Source organism: Tupaia chinensis, unplaced genomic scaffold (assembly GCF_000334495.1).
Source record: "Tupaia chinensis unplaced genomic scaffold, TupChi_1.0 Scaffold000215_1, whole genome shotgun sequence".
Taxonomy (NCBI): domain Eukaryota; kingdom Metazoa; phylum Chordata; class Mammalia; order Scandentia; family Tupaiidae; genus Tupaia; species Tupaia belangeri.
The window spans coordinates 2,181,867-2,206,121 of record NW_006159690.1 but is presented as its reverse complement, the minus strand read 5'-3'; the positions used below and the strand labels follow the sequence as shown (position 1 = coordinate 2,206,121).

Here is a 24,255-nt window from a genome sequence, read left to right as displayed (position 1 = left end):
AAACAGAAGAATGAATACCTTAGGGAAGTTTTTTTGGATATACTTAAACTATAAAGGATCTTTTCATTCACTCATTCAGTACATGATGACTCTCAAAATTGCCTGCTGGTGGTTAACACATTGACAAAGAGGGGGACTCAAAGTGTCAAATCTTTTGAAGAAGAGAGAAAGAAACATTCACCATGAAAAAGTCACATCCAGAATTTTAAAAATTCATTTCTGAAATGTTAATGGTAAAATCCAGTATCTTAATATTAATGTCCAAATGGAGGATTCTACCATCATAATTCTAACAGAACACCCATCTTAGAATCTTGTCCTTTTTGACTTCCTTTTATTCCAAGCTGAAAGAGATCACCCATAAGCTTTATGAACTGAGTTTACTGGCTTTCAAATCTTGAAATGAAATCTATGCTCAAAACAAAGCCTGAAATTAGGATGTATACACCTCTATGCTAAATTTAAAATAGTTTTGCTGCTACCAAGAAGAGCTTAGCATAATTTTAGCTGGTCTTCAGCCGAAGTTAAATTAGCAAGCAAGATAAATTCACCAGCCCCTTTCAATTTACATGCATACATTCATCCACACACACATATTATCAAATATTTTAAATGTATATTATTATACTAATAATTTCTGATTCTAAACATGTATTCCCAGTCATGAGGATGACTGCATTGTAAGATTTGTTCATACAACATTCTGATTATTTTCAACACAATTCAAAATAAAGTTTCTGCCCTCTCTCACCTTCTTATTACCCAGGAGTAATGTTGCCTCATTTTCAAATTTTGCTTAAAAATGATGCCTAAATATGCTGGAAAAATAACAAGGGTATCCTATAACTCTAAGCTTTTTTGATCCATTTGAAGGTGTGGGTGCTCTCATTAGGATGTGCTTATTGTGGAATGCTATGAATACTGAAACTGTGTAGGAACAGTGAATTCCAACTGCTTAGAGAAGACTGCAGTGTATAAAATCTAGCTACTTATTCCTGCACTGCTTTGGCATTCTTGGAAATTAGTGTTGGGCTTAATTTGTTCAGGTTTTATCTAGGGTATAGGAAATTTTTAGATTTCAGACTATGTATTTCAATTAAATAAACCACCTTCAATGGGAAATGTCAAACCTGATTTCTCTCATCAGGCATACTAAACCAATCTGCCCACCCTCTGTTTCAGCTTTACATGCAACTCTAAGCAAATAAGCTTTCTGATGGAAGAGATCAATGACTTAGATAATACACAATTTTATGTCTTTATAATAAGTCACCTTCCACACTAAAACATGCAACCTCCATAAAATAAATTAATATTTTGCTTTCATAGCAATAATGTTATTTGCCACCATTACAAACAGAATACATTTGAGACAATGTCTTTTTAAATAAAAGGATTAAAATAATCCCAACATTAAAACCAAAACAAAGGCAATTTATGTTCCCACATCTTTATTAAAACATTTACTTTATAATCCTGGCTCAACAAAAACTCTTGGACTTTTATATAACAATCTTGACTTAAAAGTAACACAATACACTTAAGGCAGAATTACCTTACAGACGGCCCCTGCTTCTAGACACAAATGTACCTCTTTATAACAAAAACCCTTGGACTTTTATATCACAATCTTGACTTAAAAGTAACACACAATACACTTAAGGCAGAATTACCTTACAGACGGCCCCTGCTTCTAGACACAAATGTACCTCTTTATACAAAAAGCTAAAAATCACACAGAGAAGTACCTACTGACGTCTTTCTTGGTACTTATCTTTAGATTTAAAACTAATAAGTTGAGTTCCTACAAAATCTCACTTTTGAAATACAAACAAACACAATTACTATTTTATAATTGCCTTTATCTGATTTGATTGGGTACAGTTACTATTAATAACATAACCTATAAATTTGTGGGGAAAAATCAATTCTTTATATTCACTCCTCACAGAAAGCCAACAGCAAGAAAAATGAGGAGCCATTATAAAATCATATTGTTAAGTATTACTTTAATTCACGATTCTGCTTTTATAACTGTATGCACAGCACAGCTAATACTATTGAATTATCGAGATACATCCAAAAGTATGTTTGGTTGCATTACCAGCAGGAAGCTAGGCAGCACTGAAGATTCATTCTCTGATCATTAGTACAAACTGAAGCTTTTGATGATCCCAATCTCTGGGGGGCTGTAGCACGTTGTTCAGGAGACCGAAGGGTTCAGGTGAAAGACTTTAAAGACTGGAAGGCTTATAGTTAAGGGGTAGAGTTATCACTGGCAGATTTTAGAGAAATAGGAATGCAACCAAAATTACTCAACGTTTATTAGAAAGTAAGACATTAAATTGTTTCTCTTTCAGAAAAATAACGATACTTTACAGATAAACTTGTGTATTTTCAAATGTTCTTTTTCTTAAAAGAACATATAAAACTAATGTATTTATGAAATAAAACAGTTTCAAGTATACTTGTTTCTCTTCATTTTCTTCTTTCAAAGGAATTGTTCTTATCAAGCGCAAATGTGCTAATCCTTACAGCAAGACAAACTCTTCTGTGCTAAATCTTTTCAATCTTTTCTTTTCATCCTCTGAGAAAAGGTCTTCTTCATTGGTTGTAGTAGATGTAAAATCATAGTCTCTGGAATGACCATTTACAAAAGTAAATAAGGGATATTTCTCCTTAGAAGAAATTGTCAGCATCTGTAACAGAAAGTGCAGAAGAATCCCTTACTGGGTGCAATGGTGCACTTGGACACACGACAAAATACCATTTTTTAATGTTGAACCTTTCCTGGCTTCTCTCTCTACATTCATCCAGTGCTACTGCTAAAACTGATTGGCAATACATAGTGTGCTTATACGTAAATACGTGCTTCTCCTAATGGCAATAAGGACCACATAAAGATTCTGTAAAGTTTATATGAGTTACAGAGAATATGGAAAAATATATCAACCATACTTATATACATTGTCATTCATGGTCAATTTAATATGATTTGTTTTGAAAAGAGAAGTTCAGGGGTAAAACTAAATTGTCCCAAATGTCAGCATTAAACTGAAGGAGCATCAAATTTTTATACATTTATGGATTCTCCTGAAACATAGCTAAAATAGGGAACCAGCAGTTAGCGTAATGGCTATGTCGCTGGATTCCCACGTAGTCGACCGCAGTTCGCGTCCCGGACCTGGTGGCTTAGAACTCACACCGGGCGCGTGTGTGTGAATGCCCAAGATCCCAAGAGGAGAATGGAGGAGAAGGGATTGTGGCGTGACCATCCCCCCTAGGGGGTGATTTCTCACTTTCTGTCTCTATGTCTCTCTCTGTCTGGCGAGCACACACACCCTATAGCAAAAACCTCTCCAAAAATAAATAAATAAATTAATTAATTAAAACATAGCTAAAATAAATAGGTAGGCCTGGTGAATGGATATAATGTTAAATTTAAATATTTCAATGAGGGTCGGCAGGTGGCGTGGTTAAGGGTGCTAGACTCCCACATGGCTGACCGCCATTCGAGTCTCAGACTTGGTGGCTTGCTTTCGCACTTTCCTTCTCTCTCTTTCTCTCTGGTCAAATTGAAATAAATAAAGTTAAATAAAATAATTCTTTAACAAAAAAATTTCATTAACACAATTAATATGAATTCTATTTTTAATTGAATAAAAATGAACCACTTAAAAACAATCATGCATTAAAAAACTAAACGTGATAAAAATCAGTCCTATAATTCATACTGTGCCTCTCATTTATACGTTGCTCAGATTCACTTTATTCACATTCTTCCAAAAAGGGAGAAAAAAGGCAAAAAAGCAAAAAAAAAAAAAAAAAAGAAAGAAAAGAAAAATAAGAGGCAAAGATAGTTAGCAGCTGATGAACCATTTTTCACCTCCAGCCAATAGCTAGAATATAATCCAAAACTGTTATCATTTTATATTCATTTAATGACCCTTGTAAAAGTCTAGTATTTAACAGGCAGGTATCCACATTACATCATTTTCTGATCTACACAGATGAGCTTAACATCATCACCTCTTCATCCTTTCTTTCAAGATCAAGAAAGTTACTTGAGTTTATCAGTATAGGATTGAGTTTATCAATGTAAAACTCAAACCTGTATCTCAGAAAAAAAAAATGTAAAAAAGGAACCTTCCACCCTTTAATTAGAAAATGCACCTCCTTTTTGTAAAACCTTCTTAAAGGTCAAGCCTCCTTATACAAAATATTTATTGATTCCGGTTTGGAGAATAACCATTTTCTAACTTCTCTGAGTTCATTTAAACTATTTTAAAGACTGACAAATGAAAGATATATTAAGTTTGACCAAATAAGTTGACAACATGTATATACAAAATCCTGCACATGGATGTCATAGCAGCTTTATTCATAAATTACCAAAACTTGGAAGCAAACAAGAGGTCCTCTAGTAGGTGAATTGTTAAATGTGGTACATCCAAACAATGGAGCCATCAAAAGACAAGGAAGAACTTTACATGCTTATTATTACCAAGGGAAAGAAGCCAATCTGAAAAGGCTATATACTGTATGATTCCAACTATATGACATTCTGAAAAAGTTAAAACTACATTCATAGTAAGAAGGTCTGTGGCTGGAGATGAGGGAGCAATGAACAGGTGGAGCAGAGAGCAATGAGACTATTTCATGTGATAGGTTAACAGTGGACACGTGTCATTATATAGCTGCCTAGCCCCACGGAATATACAACACACAGAAGGAACCCTCACGTAAACTATGGACTTTGGATGATGATGGGTCAATGCTGGTTCATCAACTGTAACAAATGTACCACTCCAGGGCCAGCAGGTGGCGTGGTGGTTAAGGCGCTGGAATTCTCATATGGTCAACCGCGGTTGGAGTCCGGTACAGGTGGCTTACTTTCTTATTCTTCTCTCTCTCTCTCTTTCTCTGGCAAAACTCATGTGAAAAATAATAATAAATAAAAAAAATAATTCTTTAAAAAAATGTACCTCTCTGGGGCTGGATATTGAAATAGAGAAGGACTACCATTGATAGAAATTCTGTACTTTCCACTTGATTTTGCTCTGAACCTAAAACTGCTCTAAAAATAAAATTTATTAAAGGATAGCTTAGTAGAGTAATAGGTAAAAGTGATAACCTCGTAGCACATGAACACAACACGGTAAGGAGTAAATAATTTTAAGACAAATAAAAATGTAAATGCCAAATAAGAGTAGAAATTATCTCACTCGCTCTCATTTTCTATAGGAAAATTTTTCATGGGAAAATTCAGATCCAAAGGATTTAAATGACTTTCTTAAGATAACAAGAGCAGCAGCAATTGCAAAAAGGAATAAACTAATAATGAATTATTATAATGTAAGACCTCAATGACTTATCAACATGTCTTTCAGATACTTTGCATAGCTCTTAACACCACAATGAGAATATCTTTTCAGGGCTGGCTCTGTAGCCTAATGATTTAAGGAGCCAGATCCCACATGGCCAACTACATTTCAAATCCCAACCCTGGCAACTTGAAAAACATGTTGGGTGCACATATGTGTGCGTGCATACCCCCAAATTCCTACACAAAATACCTACACGATAGTAAATGGAGAAGGGGTTGTGGTGTTGCCATGCTCCACTGGGGAGGTGCTGCTTTCTTCCTCTGTCTCCCTCTCTCTGGTGAGCACATGTGCCCTCTGGCAATTCTGTTTTGGAGAGGTTCTTGCTATAGGGTGCGTGTGCTTGCCAGAGAGACAGAGAGAGTCAGAGAGAGACAGAGAGATAGAAAGTGAGAAATCAGTCCCCAGGAGGGATGGCCATGCCACAATCCCTTCTCCATTCTCCTCGTGGGATCTTGGGCACACACACACACACACATGCCCAGCATGAGTTTAAGCCACCAGGTCCAGGACTTGAACCATGGTCGACTACATAGGAGTCCAGCGACATAGCCATTACGCTAAGGTATGGTCCCCCCTCTAGCAATTTTTAAAAAATTGTTTCAGATTTTTTTTTTGTTTTTACAGAATAAACACTGATTTGAAATTTTTAATTCTATAAACTCTTATTACAAAGTGAAAAGTTTAGGGTTCTTTTTTATATTACAAGAATGGCTATACTGTCAAAGCCGTCCTTTCATAACGGATAATACAGAATCTACATGAAAAAATTCCAAATTAGATTATCTATGTAACATGGTGTACACACACACATACACACACATATACTAATACTATACTAAACAAAACAAATTATTTAATAATTGAGGGAAATGTTTACTACATAATCCTAAAAACAAAGAAAAACATAAAACTTTATCTCAGAGTTAAATAAATTTAAATATATCTTTTGAAAAGACTGGAAGGAAATATAACAAAATATTAACAGTTGTCTCTGAATGGAAGAATTAGTAGTGATTTCTCTTTTTTTAGACTTATTATTATTATTTTAATTTGCCATAGGGTATGTGCATTCACCAGAGACGGGGGTGGGGGAGAGAAAGAGGGACAGTAAGAAAGCAAGCAAGCAGCCAGGTCTGGGGCTCAAACTGCCTTTGGCCAAGTGGGAGTCCAGCACCTTGATCACCACACCACCTGCTGGCCCCATTGGTGGTGATATTTTCTTTACATGCTTATATTTTCCAAACTTTCCAATGCATTTCTTTTTCTTTCTTTCCCTTCCTTCCTTCCTTCCTTCCTTCCTTCCTTCCTTCCTTCCTTCCTTTCTTTTTTGGAGAAGTTTTTGCTATAGGGTGTGTGCACTCGCCAGAAAGACAGAGAGAGACAGAAAGGCAGAAAGTGAGAAATCATCCCCCAGGGGGGACAGCCACACTGCAATCCCTTCTCCATTCTCCTCTCGGGATCTTGGGCACGCATGCACCCTGCGTGAGTTTAAGCCACTGGATCCAGGACTCAACCATGGCCGACTACATGGGAGTCCAGTGACATAGCCATTATGCCAACTGCTGGTCCTTCTGATGCATTTCTTCTAGTAAGGAGAAAACCATTTTTATTTTTTAACTGAAGAGAACTATATTTACTGGGACCTGTAGACGGCGAATGGTTACATCGCTACTCTCACATAGCTGACCACAGTTTGAGTCCCAGATCCCAAGGCTTGAAACTCATTCCAGGCACATGTGCTTGCGTGCCCAGAATCTTGAGAGGAGAATGGAGAAGGGACTATGGCATGGCCATCCCCACTGGCGAGCGATTTCTTACTTTCTGTCTCTCTGTCTCTCTAGCAAGCACACACACCACAAATGTTGAGTGGTTTACTCAACAACAACTTTAGAACAGACACATCTAATTGGTTCTATTTTAATAACACAGTTAACGATATACGGGAGTTGCATTATTATCTAAAAGGCAAACCATAGATTTATTTTCAGGAGGCCAGATATTTTACCACACTTTTTCCTATGTACTGAGTGGACAGGCTTCAGAATTTACAAAGGAAAATGCTAGAGGACAGAAGTTAAGTAATTTACTCCATTATAAAGTGAGTAGTTGATAGTGAGAACAGAAATAGAACCAGGAGTGTAATCTCTTTAAGACAAAACCCTCTCACCAGTCTCTGCCACCATATATGTAAAATTATACTAAATTCAGAATGGGTTAAACCTATGTAGACTAGATTTACTACACTGGAGCTGCATCTAATATAGGAGTTAGGTTCTAAAGTCAGCCCATATGTAAAAGTCAAATAGAGCCAAAATCACCTTTGAAAGGCCTTTAAATTGTTTAACGGGTAGCACACATGATATTGGGTATACGACACTACTCAGTAAACATGTATAAATGCACGATCAATAGTAATATATTGTATATCACATAGTAATATATCACAATAATGAGTACACACGGAAAACATCTTACTGCTTTTTTAACTATAAGAGCTCAAATAGTTGAAATGCACTAAATATTCATGATGTTAATTTCATTCTATCTCCTCACTACTCAACCTTAAATCCCTGTCATCCAATTTTTTTAAAGAATTATTTTTAAAATTTTATTCATTATCATTATTATTTTTTCAATTTGACCACAGAGCAACAGAGAGAGAAAGAGAGGGAAAGTGAGAAAGCAAGTCACCAAGTCCAGCACTTGAACCGTCGTCAACCATGTGGGAATCCAGTGCCTTAACCATTACGTCACCTGCCAGTCCCCTATAATCCAATTTTTGCCACTAACTATATTGAAAATACTTCTTCTAAATAAAAAGGTCTTTTATTAGTTCCTATTGTCTTACTTCTACAGTAATCAACATGGCTGAGCCATTCTTTCTTAAAATACCACCTCCTTTGATTTCTGCAATACTTTCCTTTTCTTTTACTCCTTTTGTTCTTTGAATAATTTCTTTTCCATCTCCTCCTTCATTGACTCCACTTATTTTCAAATCTCAAAATGTAGATATAAATCATTTATTGGGACTGGCCTTGTAGCACAGTGGTTAAGCACTGCACATAGGAAGCCAGATCTCACATGGTCAACCAAGGTTTGAGTCCTGATCTCATCAGCTTAAAAAACATGTCCAGCCAGGCAGCATATGTGTATCCAGGATCCTGACAGGGTAGAGAATTGGAGGAAAATGGACTGCAGCGTGACCAGGGCCCCTGCCGGAGAGTTCTCTCTCTCCCTGCCTCTCTCATGCATGCCCTCCCGGCATTAAAAAAAATTTTTTTTAAATCAATTATTGATCCTTTATCTTCTCTATGTGTCAATTCATCCTATATTCTTCCCCTTAAAGATATTATCTACTCTTGGGACCAGCAGTTAGCGTAATGGCTATGTCACTGGACTCCCATGTAGTCGACCTAGCAAAAACCCCTCCAAAAAAAAAAAAAAGAAAGAAAAAAAAAAGATATTATCTACTCTTGTTTTCAATCGTTTCTCTGCCACTAAAACACAGGGCTGGCCCACTGGTGGGCTTTATTATCATCATCCATGTTTTCTACAAATGATGGAACTGAAATACTGAGGGGTTAGGTGACTTAGGTAAAGGTCACAAAGATATTAATTGGCAAAGCCAAGATTTAAGGAGAGATTGTCTTATTCTAGTATAACCACTACACTATACTGCCTCCAACAATAAGTAGAAGCACATTAAAATGTTATCTCAAATTGATCGCACATACCAAAATAAAACTATTACTCCTTCCAAAATTAGCTCCATTCTAGACTTCTCCTATTTCTATGAATACTATTCATATCAAGTAGAATTGGTTTTAATGCAAGCTATAAATACACACAAACCAACAATTAACAATGGTTTTAAATAACAGGAACTGTTTTCATAAAACAAAAAGGCTGACATTACTAGCTTTGGTTAACTGATGTCAGATAAACAGTTTCTTCAGTCTTCTTGGCCTTTCCATCATAATTGCAATTGGTTTGCTGAAATCCCAGATGTTTAGTTTGCATTCAAGGCAGAGTCAGGTGGATGTAAGACCAGGCACAGTATCACATCCATGACTCGTTCCATCAGAGGAGCATGAGCTTGCTCAGAAACTCCCAGCACACATCTACTTAATATTAACTGACCAAACTGTATCTAAATAAATGGGAGAGTAAAATAAATGAGTGTGTGGATGGGTACGTCGTCACCCCAAACAAAATCAGGATTATCTTGGCAAAAAAGAGAAATGGGTATTGAATAGGTAACCAGTAGTGTTTGTATACCATTCAGGGTGAGAACCATGATAAAAAATAAAAGGTCATGTGCTCAGAAAAGACTGGAAGCTCATGGAGGCTGTGCATGTGGTCAGAAAAGGTGAGACCTTAAGACAATGAGGAGCTAGGCACGACAGTTCTGAGACATGAGCGTTCTCGACAGAGGTGTCCGCTGGCACGAAGGCTCTAGGATGCTAGCACGTGTCGCATGTTTAAAGAACAGAAAGAAAGCCAATGTGGCTTGAAAGTAAAGGAAAAGAATAAAATAATACATGAAGGCAAGATCACACAAGCCCCTTACGAGTCAAATTAGCAAGTCATTTAGCTTTCGTAGTTCCCTTAAACATTCTACCATAAATTTCCCAGAGCACTCTTAGTGTTTCTGTCCATGATATTCCTATCATCCAGTCATCCTCCATACTTCCTTTCTGCTCGTGCAAACGCCACCAGGCCTTAAAGATCACTCCAAGTCCCAGGGACAAGTACCTCAGTTCAAAGTAATTACTCCTCTCTCAAAACTCCCAGAGATTTGTCCTGCAGAGTATAAGGATCACAAACATGGACTATGGAACTAGACAGTCTCAGTTCAAAACCTGGTTGATACTTATTAACTGTGTGACCCTGGACAAGTTATTTAACCAGACTGTCTCATTCTCTTTAACTGTTAAATGTCAGTAATGATAGTATCTATCTTACCGAGTTGTTGTGCGATTAAATCAGTCAATATATGTAAAGTACTTAAAAGACTGCCCGACACCTAATGTGTTGGCTTTATCATTATTATTGCCATTATTATCATAATAACAGTCTCTGGCATTTATTAAATATATTCTTGTACAGTCATTAGTCTTTAATGTCCATTGCATGTCTTCCTAACTAAACTCTAAGCCCCTGAAGAGTTTCTAAAAAGTCAGTGTTCCTATCACTCTATTGCAGAAGTAAGAAAGACCTAGGAAAGGAAACTATCCCTCAGATTTCATGTAGAGAACACAGAACTAAAAGAAGGACCTCTAGAAAGTATAATCATGAACATAATAAGCCTGAAACACTACGGTGACTTCAGAAAGACACCTACCGAAATAGTGATGGGTATGTGAAATGGTGTAGCACTGGAGAAAATGGGAATGCTTACCACAGAAGACGAGGCAAACTTATTCTCTCAAGTCTATGAGACTAAGGAGTAGAAGGTACATGGAGGCTGACTCCAAGTGAACATGCTAAAAGCCTCTGTAACAATAAGTGTCTCTCAGAAATTGAAAACACTTCTGAGGAAAATCATTAGTTCACTATCACCTGAAATAAAGATTAGATAGTCAACTGTCTGGAACATGGACTGATGTATACATAGAAGACTGTATGGTATAGTGCTTCTGAGCACATATTCTTGACTGACTGTCCCAGGTTTGAATTTCAGCACTACCATTTGTTAGTTGTGACCTTTGTCAAACTTACTGAACCTTTCTAAATGTAAGATTCCTCATCTGTGAAATGGAGATGACAGCACCTACCTCAGAAGGTTTATGCAGATTAAATGAGATAATGTACATAGAGTACTCAGTATAGCACCTAGCGTGGTGAGGACTCAACAAATGGATTGAATAACCTCTAAGATCTCTAGGATTCAATGGCTGTTGTGGAGATTTTGGCCTGCAGTTAGAGGACAATTGGCCATATGTAAATGTATTTTCCTGTGTTGCCATCCATTCCATCATCAAGTGATTAATTTCCTAATACTTACATTTGTATTTGTGATTTTTTTTTTTTTTTGGCCTTAAACACCAGTACTATGAGGTAGAGAGGTTCTCACTGAACAAGAATATCTTATTTGATAATAATCACTAGTTTGGGAACAAATGAAAAGTTGAGGGAAAAGGGGGATATGAGATAAAATAAAAATAATCTGTATCAGGCCGTTTATAAGACAGCAGAGCAGAGGAGGTAACACCTAAATTGACAAGTTTGGAAAGAGCTGTGTTGCAGGATACCTACAAAAGGGAGCAAGATCATTTTGTGGAACTGGGGAAGAACGGTATGTACATAAAGGTAAAAGACATCACGGAAAGAAAAGGTGAGACACAAAACTGAAAACAAGAAAACTAAAAGCCTGTACAGACTCAATCTCCAGTTATCTCCTTAAAACCAATATGCTTCCTCACCTCCTTCCAGCTCACCCATATAGAAAAACAAAGACTGATTCTTTGTAAAAACTGAGTAGGTGAAAGTATGAACTGTAGGGCACTAGGCACAGTGAGGACCTCAGCAGCTGTGGATTAAGTGATGGTCTAAAATACTAAAATGTAAGGCCCTCAGCATCTTTTACTTCATGCTCCTAGAGCACTCAGATGACACATATTCTACAGGCAGGAGATGGCAACAGAACTCTTCTGTGGAAAAGTAAAACAATTCTAGAGAAAAGATTCTCATTAAAATTTGGGGGTCACTCAGCAAAAGAAAATCTCATTGCTTAATCACCCTAGTATGAAAGTTACCAGTTAAAAAACCATGCTCAGCTTTTCCGGCGGTGACAACCTCCCCACGAGAACATGCCTCTCGCAAAGGGCCTCCTTCTTCCCTCTCCCGAAGAGAAGAAGAAACACAAGAAGAAGTGCCTGGTGCAGAGCCCAAATTCCTACTTCAGGGATGTGAAGTGCCCAGGATGCTACAGAATCACCACAGTCTTCACCAGGCACAAATGGAAGTTTTGTGCGTTGGCTGTTCCACTGTCCTCTGCCAGCCTACAGGAGGAAAAGCAAGGCTTACAGAAGGATGTTCCTTCAGGAGGAAGCAGCACTAAAAGCATCCTGACTCAAGATGAGTAGGAAACCATCCCAATAAACACATTTTGGATATGTCCTGTTTATTATCTTGTAAGTTGGCCAAGTATTTAAAGTCCATTAGGGACATCTGTATCCATCTAAGCTTGTTAATTATTGATTAAAAATCAAAAAACAAAGATACTAGATAAATAAGATTTTTACTTACAAAAAAAAATGCTCAAATACAGAGCTTCTACTCAATTTCTTAGTACCTCTCTTAAACATAAATAGAAAAGACCAACCAATGGAAGAGTATCTAATGGAATACCAGATGATTAAAAGAAAACACAAAATGAGTCCAGAAGGAAACATAAATAACAAAAGAAACAGAAAAAAAGTTCAACGTTATTATAATTAATTTTCTCAAAGAAAAGTGAAAATATAGCTACAAAACAGAGACTACTATGAAAAAGGAATAATTTTTTAAATTATAAATAACACCTAGGAATTTAAATTATCGTAATTAAAATTTTAAAATAAGAGAAGAGTTAGAAGATAAAGTAGAAGAAATGTCTCAGTACAAAAACATAAGTGCATGGAAAAAATGAAAGGAAAATCAGAAGAGCAATTCAGAAGGTTCAAACAACTGTTAATAAGAGTTCTAGAAAGAACGTACAAAGAAAAAAAAAGAATAATGTTTTGTTATGTTTTTTTATAATTTCAAGAACATTTTCCAGAATGAAATATTACCATCAATGTAAAGAAACAAGATACATAATGAAACTTCGGAATACTAGAAATAAAAAGCAGAAGTTAGCCCTCTCTTTAGTACCACTATAAACCATGGACTGCATTATTCAATCTTTAATCCTCACAATGACATTACAGAGAGATAACTATTCTTATTTTTCATTCCATGTGAAAACTGACACACAGAGAAGTTAAGCAATGTGTCCAAGGATACACAGCAATTAGGAGTGGAGCTGGGATTCAAACCGATACATTTTAGGAAAAAGAAAAAGAAATTTTTCATTCATAAAGAAAGAATTCAGAAAGACATCAAACTTCTTAAGAGCAACACTAAACACCAGAAGGGAACAGAACAATGTCTCTAATGTTCAGAGGGACGATTATTTTCCTTCTGGAAGTCTGTATCTAATCAAATTATTAATAAATTAATAAACAGAGTAAAGATGGTGAGACATGCAAAAATTCAAAAATTTACCACTTGTGCATCTTATTCTTAGGAAGGTACTAGAAAATACATTCCACCAAATAAAAATAAATAAATTAGAAGCTTCAGAAGGTGGGAGATCCAATACAGGAAGGCAGCATTAGGAAGGTCCAAACTGCCTACTGTGCTCCAGGCCTGGAGAACAGGTCAGACTGGAATAAACAGGAAAGAGAGAAAAATGAGTCTCCAGAAAAGAAGAGGGGGAGAGGAAATAAAGATTTTCCTATGTTCTGTACTTACGGAAAATTTGCTCCTCAGTAGTGACAGATAGGATAAACATTTAGGGAAAAAATAACTCGGTACAAAGAAAACTGAGGAAATGAAAAAGGCAGAGAGGGTAGTACTAAATTTATATATAAAAAAGAAAAGGTTAGAAAAAAGGAAATACACTTGTAGTACATTATGTAATTAGTAGACAATATTATAGAGGCCTAATGTGAACACTGAGTAGTGATTTAACTAAAGTCTGTGCTCTAAGTGTACTGGGAGAATGGCTGGGCAAGGAGAAATGGAGTGGCGGGCGATGAGAAGAGAGCTAAATCCTCAGGTACTCTACCAGGAAACTAACAGACATCTACAATGGATTACTCGAGAAATGTAGGATAAGCACGTTACTTGAAATGTACAGGCAAAATCCTGAGGAAGTAGCTAAAAGAGTTAAAAGTGACTACCCCTGAGGAGGGATTCCTTGTAGCAGGGAGTAACATGGTAAGAGACTCCTGATTTCAGTGTAGGCCTTTTTTTAAAAAAAGAATTATTTGTTTAATTTTACTTATTATTATTTAATTTGACCAGAGGGGGGAAGTAAGAAAGTAAGCTGCCACATCCAGGATTCAAACTACAGTCAGCCGAGTGGGAGTCCAGTGACCCAACCACCACACCATCTGCCAGCTCCACCAGTGTAAGGCTTTTATTGCAATTTCATTTTTTGAAATATGTGCGTATTACCTTGATAAATATGAAAACTAATTTTTTTTTTTAGGTTTTTGCTATAGGACGCATGAGCTTCCTATAGAGAGTGACAAAAAGAGAGAAGGAAAGTGAAAAGTCACCCTCCCAGGGGGGATGGCCATGCTGCAACCCCTTCTCCTCCATTCTCCTGGGATTTGAGGCATACATGCCCATGTGCCTGGCATGACTTTCAAGTCACCATGTCCAAGGCTTGAGCCATAGCTGACCATGCAGGATTCCATAGGCTATTCTTATAAAGTTTAAGATAAAGCCACAGTAATTTATGGAAAGTATAATATAATAGTTGAAAACACATAAATTTTCTATAATTTAGTCTCTGAGGTCCTTACTAACTTGAAAGACAACTTTAATAATGAAGTCTCTTTAATTTGTGCCTTCATTACACAAATATTAACTAAACTCCTAGAATGTGACAGGCAGATCTAGGCACTTCCGGTACAATAAACAAAACCTTTGTCTAGAATACACTCTAGTCGCATAGACAGATGGTAAATAAGAAATGTGTGTGTGTGTGCCTAGCAGAACATATGCATACATATATGTATATATGTGTGTGTCTAGCAGAACATATACATATATGTATGTATTTGTGGGTATGTGTGCTTAAGTAAAGATCTGAAAGAAATGACAGAACATGACGATGATCCGTGGGAAGAGAACTCCAGACACAGGAAACAAGCAAAACCTTAAGAACAGGGAAGCACCTATCATTTTCAAGGGGACTAGTGTGGCTGGACTTGGGAGAGCTGGGGGGAGAGAGGGAGAGGTAGTGGGGGCAGGGCTGGAGGCAGAGATTCCACTGATGTAAGGCTTTATGGGGTTATAAGGGTTTGGGCTTTCACTCTGAACAGCTACTGTAGGATTCTGAATAAAAGTTAACATAATCTTAGCTACATTCGAAACAAACTCGCTCTGGCCACTGCCTTGATAACAGACTACAGATAAAGCAAAGGATCAGCTCGGAAGCTACTACAATCATCTCAAGGAAGATGAGATGACAGGACAGGATAATAATGGCAGTGGTGAGAAGGCCTCAAATTCTAAGTACATTTTGAAAAAGAGATGATGGGATTTGCTGAGACATCAGACATGGGATAAAATATAGAACAAGGAATCCAGTTTTTAGGCTGAGCACCCAGAAAAATGGAGTTGCCATTTACACAGTAACCAAATTCTGTTCATTTGTTTTATTTCACTTTACTTTTATAATTTATCTTAGTAGGAAAATTTCCTTGGTTGGATATATAAGAAGAAACTATTATCCTATGTCTCTTTCTATAAATAGTACACGTGATAAAATTCCAATAAAATACAGAAATAAAACTAATTTTTATGTTACAGTTTTAAAAATGGATCTTTTTATTTTATAGTCACATCTTATAGCTTAAAAGAAATACCTAAAACATGTATTTTACAAATATAATTATAAGGAGGGCCATGATGGAGTAGCTTGTATCAAATGAACCCTACCAAGAATAATCCTTAGAAATGGATAAAACAAAATTGGAAGTATCTGAGAGAAATCAAGACAAGTAAGTTTAGAGAAGAAAGAACCCCAGTGAAGTACCTCAGCAAAAGAAGACAATGGAGGAAGTATCTTTAAGGTACAAAAAGAAAACAACTGCAGACATGGACTTCTATAGCCAGTGAAAATATCCTCCAATAATATAGGTAAGGGCTTCCTTTTTCCTTCCCTTGCCTAAATGATTTATTTCTAAAGCTAGCAGATGGTGCCGGGCAAAGCAGGCATCCATGGCAGCATGGGAGAAGTCACTCTGGCCTTTCCTGGGTGTGTTGAAGCCAGATCGGAATCTGGCGGAGTCACCTTAAGCAAGTCATGATCAAAGTTAGCATCACCAGTAAAGGGACACAATGGAGTCGTGTAACGCAGGATGCAGTGAGAAAAGAGCATTGCAAAGATGCATAATCTGGAACTCAACATCAGACAAACTCAAATTGAGGGAACAACTGATACAATTCTCAAGAGAGCCTGTAAAAACAAAAAACAAAACAAAAAACACAAGTGTCCTATTATCTTTTTTTTTTTTAAGAGAGGTTTTTGCTATAGGGTGCGTGTGCTCGCCAGAAAGACAGAGAGAGACAGAGAGATAGAAAGCGAGATTGGAGGAGAAGGCCATGCCACAATCCCTTCTCCTCCACTCTCCTCTCGGAATTTTGGGCACGCACACACACGCACCCGGCGTGAGTTTAAGCTACTGCGTCTAGGACACGAACCGCAGTCGACTATGGGAGAGTCCAGTGACATAGCCATTATGCCAACTGCTGGTCCCAGAAAGATCAAAATGTGAAAGTCAAGAGATGAGGAACCGTTCTACACTAAAGGAGATTCAAGATACATTAATGTGACATACTATTCTGAATTGGATCCTTTTGCCACAGAATGTTACTGGAACAATTGGTGAAACTCACATAATTTCTGAAGATTAGATGGTGATATTGTACAACGCTGCATTCCTAATTCTGATAGTTATATTGTAGTGATGTAGGAGAATGCCCTTGTTTGGAAGAATTGCAAGCTCAATTATTCATGGGTAATGGGGCATGGTTTACTTTCAAGTGGTTCAGGAAAAAAAATTATCCCTATTTTATTTGCAACTTTACTGTAAATTTGCAATTATTTCAATTTTGTAAGGAAGGCAAAATAAAGATGTATTCAAACAAAGGCAAAAAATTTATCACCAGCAAATAGCAGTAAAAGGAATAATAAAGTTGTTCAAAGAATAGCAAAATGAACCCAGAAGGATGCCAGAGAAAGAAAGGAGGTAAAGACAACTCCAAAGCTTTGGGCCTGAGGAAACATAACTTGGTTATGAGGTGAAGAAAACTGAGTGGTACAGGATGGAGGAGAAATAATCAAGAATATGATATGAGATAGACACGTCAAACATACAAGGAATGTTAATGATTGTTGGCTGAATGTAATCTAAAATTAGGAAAGAAATTTGGATTAAAAATAAGATATAGGTTTTAGCTGACTTATAATGCAAATGAATGAGATCACCAATGTAAAGGAGACATTAGAGCTAAAGACTAAGCCCAACATTAAGAGGTTAAACAGCAGAGCAAGCAAGGGAGATCTACCTAGGAACGCTAGAAAAGAATAAGGAAAAAATGAGCAAGTTTGATGTCCTGGAAGCCAACTGAAGGTTTACGGAAGTGGAGTGAATGTTCAGCTCTGTCAACTACATCTGCTAGGACAACTAGAATGAAGACTGAGATTTGACCATGCAGAAATGTTAGGGTCAACAATAGCCACAAAGAGAAGTTTTGGAGGAGTGGTAAGCATTCAAACGCTTGTTAAGTAAATGAATGACCATATTGATAGACTATTTTTTTAAGCCTAGTCACCTAGACAGAAAACAGACATGTCTGTGGACATAGATATAAATAGACAGATAAGGACATATATTTTTTTAATTTTTTTGGTTTTTGTCATAGGGCACACGCCAGATATAAATAGATAGATAAGGACATAGATTTTTTTAAATTTTTTTGGTTTTTGTCATAGGGCACACGCACATGCACTTGCCAGAGAGAGAGAGAGACACTGCAAGGGAAAGTTAGAAATCACCCCCAGGGGGAAATCACCACCACAATCCCTTCTCTTCCATTCTCCTCTTGGGATTTTGGGACACCTGCACATGTGCCCGGCATGAATTTCAAGCCACTGGGCCCAGGACTCAAACCACAGCCGGTCATATGGTAGATAGATGTAGCCTGCACCTTAACTACCATGCCACTTGCTGACCCCAACTATATTAAAATTAAAGGCATGAGTAACAAGTGAAAATAGGAACCTAAAAGGATATATTTGTAACGCATAAAACCTACAAAGTGACAGTATCCAAAAGTTTAAAGACTTCTTTAAAATAAAATAGCTTTATTAAAAAAAAAAGAAAAAAAGGGGGCCAGCAGGTGGTGTGGAGGTTAAAGGTGCTGGATTTCCACTTGGTCGAACACAGTTCAAGTCCTGGACCTGGCTACTTGCTTCCTCACTTTCTCTCTCTCTCTCACTCACTAACTCTCACTCTATCCCTCTCTGGTCAAATTAAAATAAATTAATTAAATTAAATAGTTCTTTAAAAAAGAAAAGAAAGAAAGAAAAAGGAACAAAAATACACAAAGTTGGGACCAGACGGGTTAATAAACCTTAATAAAATAATCTGACTATCAATCAGGGAAATACAAATCAAACCACAAAAAGATGCTGCTTTGGGGCCAGCAGGTGGCATGCTAGTTAAGGGTGCCGGACTCCCACATGGCTGACTGTAGTTCGAGTTCCGGACCTGACAGCTTGCCTTCTCACTTTGTCTTCCCCCACCCCGGCCCCGGTCAAATTTAAATAAATAAATAAATAATTCTTATAAAAAATAGATATTCTTTCATACTGATGACATAGGTTAAAAAACATTAAATTCTGGCAATAGCAAGTGTTGACAAGGATGTGAAACATTGGAAATTCTCATATGCTGCTCAGCATGATCACTCTGAACAGCAACTGATAGTACCCAGCAAACCTACAAACATGTAGACCCTACAACCCAGAAATCCCCCTCTAGCATATCCACTAGTGTGAGTATGTAATCTTAGATTATCACACATGCACAGAGAGTTGTACAAGAATATTCTTTAAAACATTTGTGACCAAAAAATGGAACAAGCAGATTTAGATTCTCAGAAACAAGCTAGGTGACCATCAAAGAAAGAAGGAAAGAACAGTTTAAATGAACAAGCTAGACCAACATGTTTAGATACAGATGATCTCAAAGTCACTGCTAAACAAAAATGCTGCAGAAAGACATATGTCTTTTTTACATAAAGATATAATTAATAAAAAGTTCACTGACATGCAAAACCCTGTGTGTTGTTTAAGGGTATGTAAAGTATGGGCATGATAAACTAATTCAGTATAGTGGTTAGCACTGAGAAGAAAGGAAGAGTGGGACTGGGGAAAGAAGCCCAGCCGTGATATGATGTGCAGGATGCTGCTGCTCGCCAGGTTAAGGCCACCCAGAAGGCCTGGGTTCAATTCCCACCCTAAAAAGTCAGGCACAATAGCACCTGCCTCTAATCCCAACTACTCAGGAGGCCGGAGCAGTAGAACAGAGACACAGAAAAACCCTATCTAAAACAGCACACACATATACACAAACATAGGCCACATCATTGAAAATTTAAAAAAAGGTTGCAGAGCCAAGAGATGACACAGCGGTTACATTGCTACATTGCTGGATTCTCGCATGGCTGACTGTGGTTCAAGTCCCAGACCTAGTGGCTTGAAAATCATACCAGGCGTGTGTGCGCCCAAGATCCCAGGAGGAGAATGGAAGAAAAAGGATGATAACAGGCCATCCCCTCTGGGGGGTGAATTCTCGCTTTCTGTCTCTCTGTCTCTTCCTGGTGTGAGCACAAGAACCCTATGGCAAAAACCTCCTTAAAAAAATAGGATGGGAAGGAACATACTTCGATTATATGTAATTTTTTTTCTTAAGCTCAACAATAACACATGGATATTTACTATATTATTGTCTATATTTATCTAAGCCTGAAATATAACAATTCACTTAATAAAATCAGCATATTATTTATTAAGCATGACTTCTTCAGCCTGGCTTTAAGACTCTCTACAATATTATTCCAGCCTACTTCTCTAGCCTTGTCCTTCACTATCTCCTATAACAGTGTTTCTAAATCTTGGACATGTATAAACCTCTTTTAGTATTTTTATTATGTGTACCATCTTTATTATGATTAATGAATATTTTTCATCATTGTTAACTTAAGTAGCCTTGTACAAATCAATTATGAATGGGAAAGTACATATTTGATATGCCAGTCATATAAATATTCAAATGTTTGTGATAGTACCACCTGAAAACATCGAGTGTCACACATTGGGTTACACTGTCTTAGATCAGAGATTCTCAGATTCGATGTGTGAGATTGCTTGGGAGGCTTGATAGAAATGGAGACCCCCACCCCAGGTCCTGCTGCAGTGGCCCAGCAGTAGGTAGTACAGCTCTCTACAGTGCTGGAAGCCATATGGAGATCAGGATTCCGTTCCCTGGTCACCCTGTAAGCACCAGGCACACATATACCTGTGATCCTAGGAAGCTGGGGGAGCTGAGAGTATGATCTTGGAAAAAAAGAAAGAAATGGAGACTCCGAGGCCTCTGATTCAGGCAGCCAGAAGACAGAAATCCTGTCTGATATATGTCCTTGGCAACTTGAACACTCTCTAGACAAACTCTAGCCTTCCTCCTCTATACCTTTCTTTTTGTTATTTCCTCAGCTTAATGTACTCATCCCTCTCCCTAAGCCAATGGAAACCAAGCCTACATTTTAAGGCCCATCTTAAAGATTGCTACCACGATAAAATACTTTTACTAGAATATAACGTCTCTCTCTTTCAATATTCTCCCTTCCTCCATCAAGTTATTTCCATATGGATGCTTTTCATATTCAATGTAATATATGTCCACTTGTCTCATTCTCCTTCCTCAAGTGTAAATGTTACTTGACTACTTCAAAAGTAGAATTACATGAGAGGATTTCAAAAAGTTCATGAACAAACGTGTATTTTGAAAATGCTATGAACTTCAAAGTTGTTCTGCACTGCAATAAACTCATACTTTAATTTATTATTCTACAACCTTTTGGAAGTTCCTTCCTATCCTGTTCATTTTATGCTTTGCATACAATAGTTACTCAGACACTTGCTAAACTGAACTCTGCTAAACACTGAATATATTTAACAATTCCAATGAAATTTTCTAAATTGTAAGACATTAGTATATTCATTCATAAAGCATTACAAATTAAACATGAGATTCTAGACTACCTAGCGTCATTTTTGAAATGAGGTAACTAAAAATGTAACCTGTAGAGAAACACATCATTTTTAAGTTTTTAATTTTTTGAAAGAAAAAAGTTTAACTCTTTTTAAAGAAAAACTGCTTAACTTACAATCTTCCGGGCAAAAGTAAATGACGCAGTTATTAATTGACTGAGTTGACACTGCCTCAAAAACTATTAACGTAAAGACAACATTAAAGCAGTTAGTTAAAACTGAGTCTGACAAATTTCTCAGTACCTCCAAAAGATATTTTGACATGGCTTCTCTTTGCTTTTATTATTGTATATTATTTTGATGCACCAACGGCAATCATTTCTAAGTATTAGGTCGTGGGGAAAGTCATGATGTATTTTTCTATGTTTTTCTATGCAAAAATGCATCATGACTCTCCCAATGAACCAGTATTTTTCCAGTGTAAAAATTGTTAATGACTATTCTGTTTTAAATCAGAAAACATCAACATGTAACTTAATTTATGAATCTGTTTTTTTTTTTTTTAATTTGGTAATAATGGTTTGGTTTGTTTCTACTCCTGGAATGTATTGCTTTATTGTTTTATGCACACTTATTTTAATCTAGATTAAGAACAAATGAATGGAAACAGAAAAGTGAGCTTTCATTAATAGAAATGTTCATTGACATCAATGCATATCAATCACTGTCTGGATTTATATATTTTAACATACATATGATACTTCATAAAGACAAAAATTTAATCAAACTAAAATATACAAATGTATACACTAATTTCAAGTAATAAAAAGGGGCAAAGATGGCGAACACATATCTTGTTCTGCTCACTCGCTTCCCAGGTTGAAAAAGGAGAATGAAAAGACGACAACTATGAAAAATGAAGAATAAGAAAAGGTTCTCACATATCTCATTTTCTCCTCTCCTCATTCATTTCTCTGACATGTTCATGTTAAATGTCCTTTTTCACATGGCAGGTCAAGTAAACTAAACCTAGCTTACATAAAACTTTTGCATTCTATATTTACATTATAAAGACAATATTTCAACCTATTATGTTCATTTTCCTGAATAAAATTCATTGGAAATAAAGCAGTAAAAAGTTACTATGATATTTGAGCTCAAGTTGGGAATTCCAAAATAAGCTTCTAATACTGCTTTTACTTACCATAAAAAGATAGCCTATAAATATTAACACTAATAAAAAGACCCATCCAATTATGCTTACTTTTAAAATAAATAACCATTTTCTTTATTTTCTAAAGTATCAAATGTAGACACACACTAAGATTCTATAAATGCTTTAGCAGTACTCAAAAACCAAAGAAAAAAAGGCAGAAGTTTAAGAGTAATAAGAAGAAGTTAAATAAGCCTATTCCGAAAGATCCTATAAGTAGAATAGATAAGATTAGACAAGCTTATTGGAAGATAACAACACAGCTCATTTGATAAAGCAGTTCCAAGAAATCCAAAAATACCATTTCTCTTTTTAAAAAAATCAAAGAAGCACTTGGACTAACAAGAAATAATGCACAATTTGGCTTGATCAAATACTTCATTAATTTTTTTCTACCCCTAAGGGATTGCCCTTTTAAAAATCTTCAAATAGAATATAACCTAATTGCTTGCATAAGACTACAGTTTGCAGCGGCATTTCTATTTCAACAGTGCCACCTAGTGGAACAATCAATACTTTCAACTGGTCACTAGTTGGTTCCATTTGTCTCAAAAGCTGATTTCCCCAATAGTTTTCTGGTTCACAGGACTCTTAATGTTAACATTTAAGGGGCAATTTTACTAAAGTATCATAACTCAAAGTGTCTTGTCTTCTGACAGACTAACTCAAAAAGCAATTAGGTCATTTACAAATACTATTCATATATTTCACATCAAGTTACCTTAGTGATTTCTTCAGAAGCTCGTTTGAAGTCCTGAATATTTCGACAATAAAATCCTATTGTACAGCTAGGATCCATTTTTCGAAATGACATCTTTTTAGGAGAAGGGCAGTGGAATGTCTGCAATTGTTGAAATTCTTTGGGTTAATTTACCTTTATTTGATAGACATACAAATATACAAGAATATGATTTGCTATTGAAATGTGCTCTCTAGCTTTTTCTCAAAACTATGAACATATTTCTCAAATGGTATGCTGGTCCATCCTATGCAGATGGTACAGCCCACTCTCTAAAGCTGGAAAACACAAGAGCCAGCGCTGTAATTCAACGCACCAAATCACTACCTTACCTGACATTAGTGCCGTTCTGCAGTTGAAGAAAGTGATACGTATTTTTAACACTTGAAGAAAGGAAGAAAAATGTCCCATGGAAAAAGGCATGCACAGGCTAGTACGAGGCTTAGAATCAAGTCAGCCGTTTCTGTGAAACTGCAGTTCAGTCTGTCATGTTAGAGGTTTTTTTAATGTGTATAAGCCTCTCAATCGTGAATAGTGATATCAAGACTTTAAACAAATACACAGATTCATGTAAATGTTATGATATGAAAAGAAGTCAACATAAGAGTTTTAGCAACTGACACAACTACATAACTGTGTATTCTTCCTATTTGCTTTCAGCTCGTGTTGAGGGTGCACGATGGAGCAGGTGAACACCATCCTACGATGGTCCTTGCCCGCCTTCTCATGAATCCTCTTGTCCTCTTGGCTACCTTTCTCAACCAGTCGCAGTATCATAAATGGGCTGGGTAAGTCGCCCTAGTTTCCCAACTCTTGCTAATGGAATGTGGTATATTAGTACGGCTCGGCATCTTTAGGCAATGTAAAAATAGGG

The 24,255-nt window shown here is 36.6% G+C and overlaps 1 protein-coding gene across 2 annotated transcripts in view; it reads right to left on the bottom strand.

The window, feature by feature from the left end:
* Positions 1-1,416: 1,416 nt before the first annotated feature.
* The window catches only part of ATG4C (autophagy related 4C cysteine peptidase), a 90,623-nt gene continuing 67,784 nt past the window's right edge, over positions 1,417-24,255 (bottom strand). Inside the window, exons 11-13 of one of the 2 annotated variants that reach the window (XR_003549255.1) lie at positions 23,364-23,483; positions 1,710-2,699; positions 1,417-1,591 (exon numbers count right to left, since the gene is read on the bottom strand). Coding sequence is in view for 1 of the 2 variants with exons in the window: in XM_014587484.2 (XP_014442970.1) it covers positions 2,532-2,699; positions 23,364-23,483 (288 nt within the window). In the remaining variant the exon portion in view is untranslated. The other variant, XM_014587484.2, reaches the window with a different exon arrangement.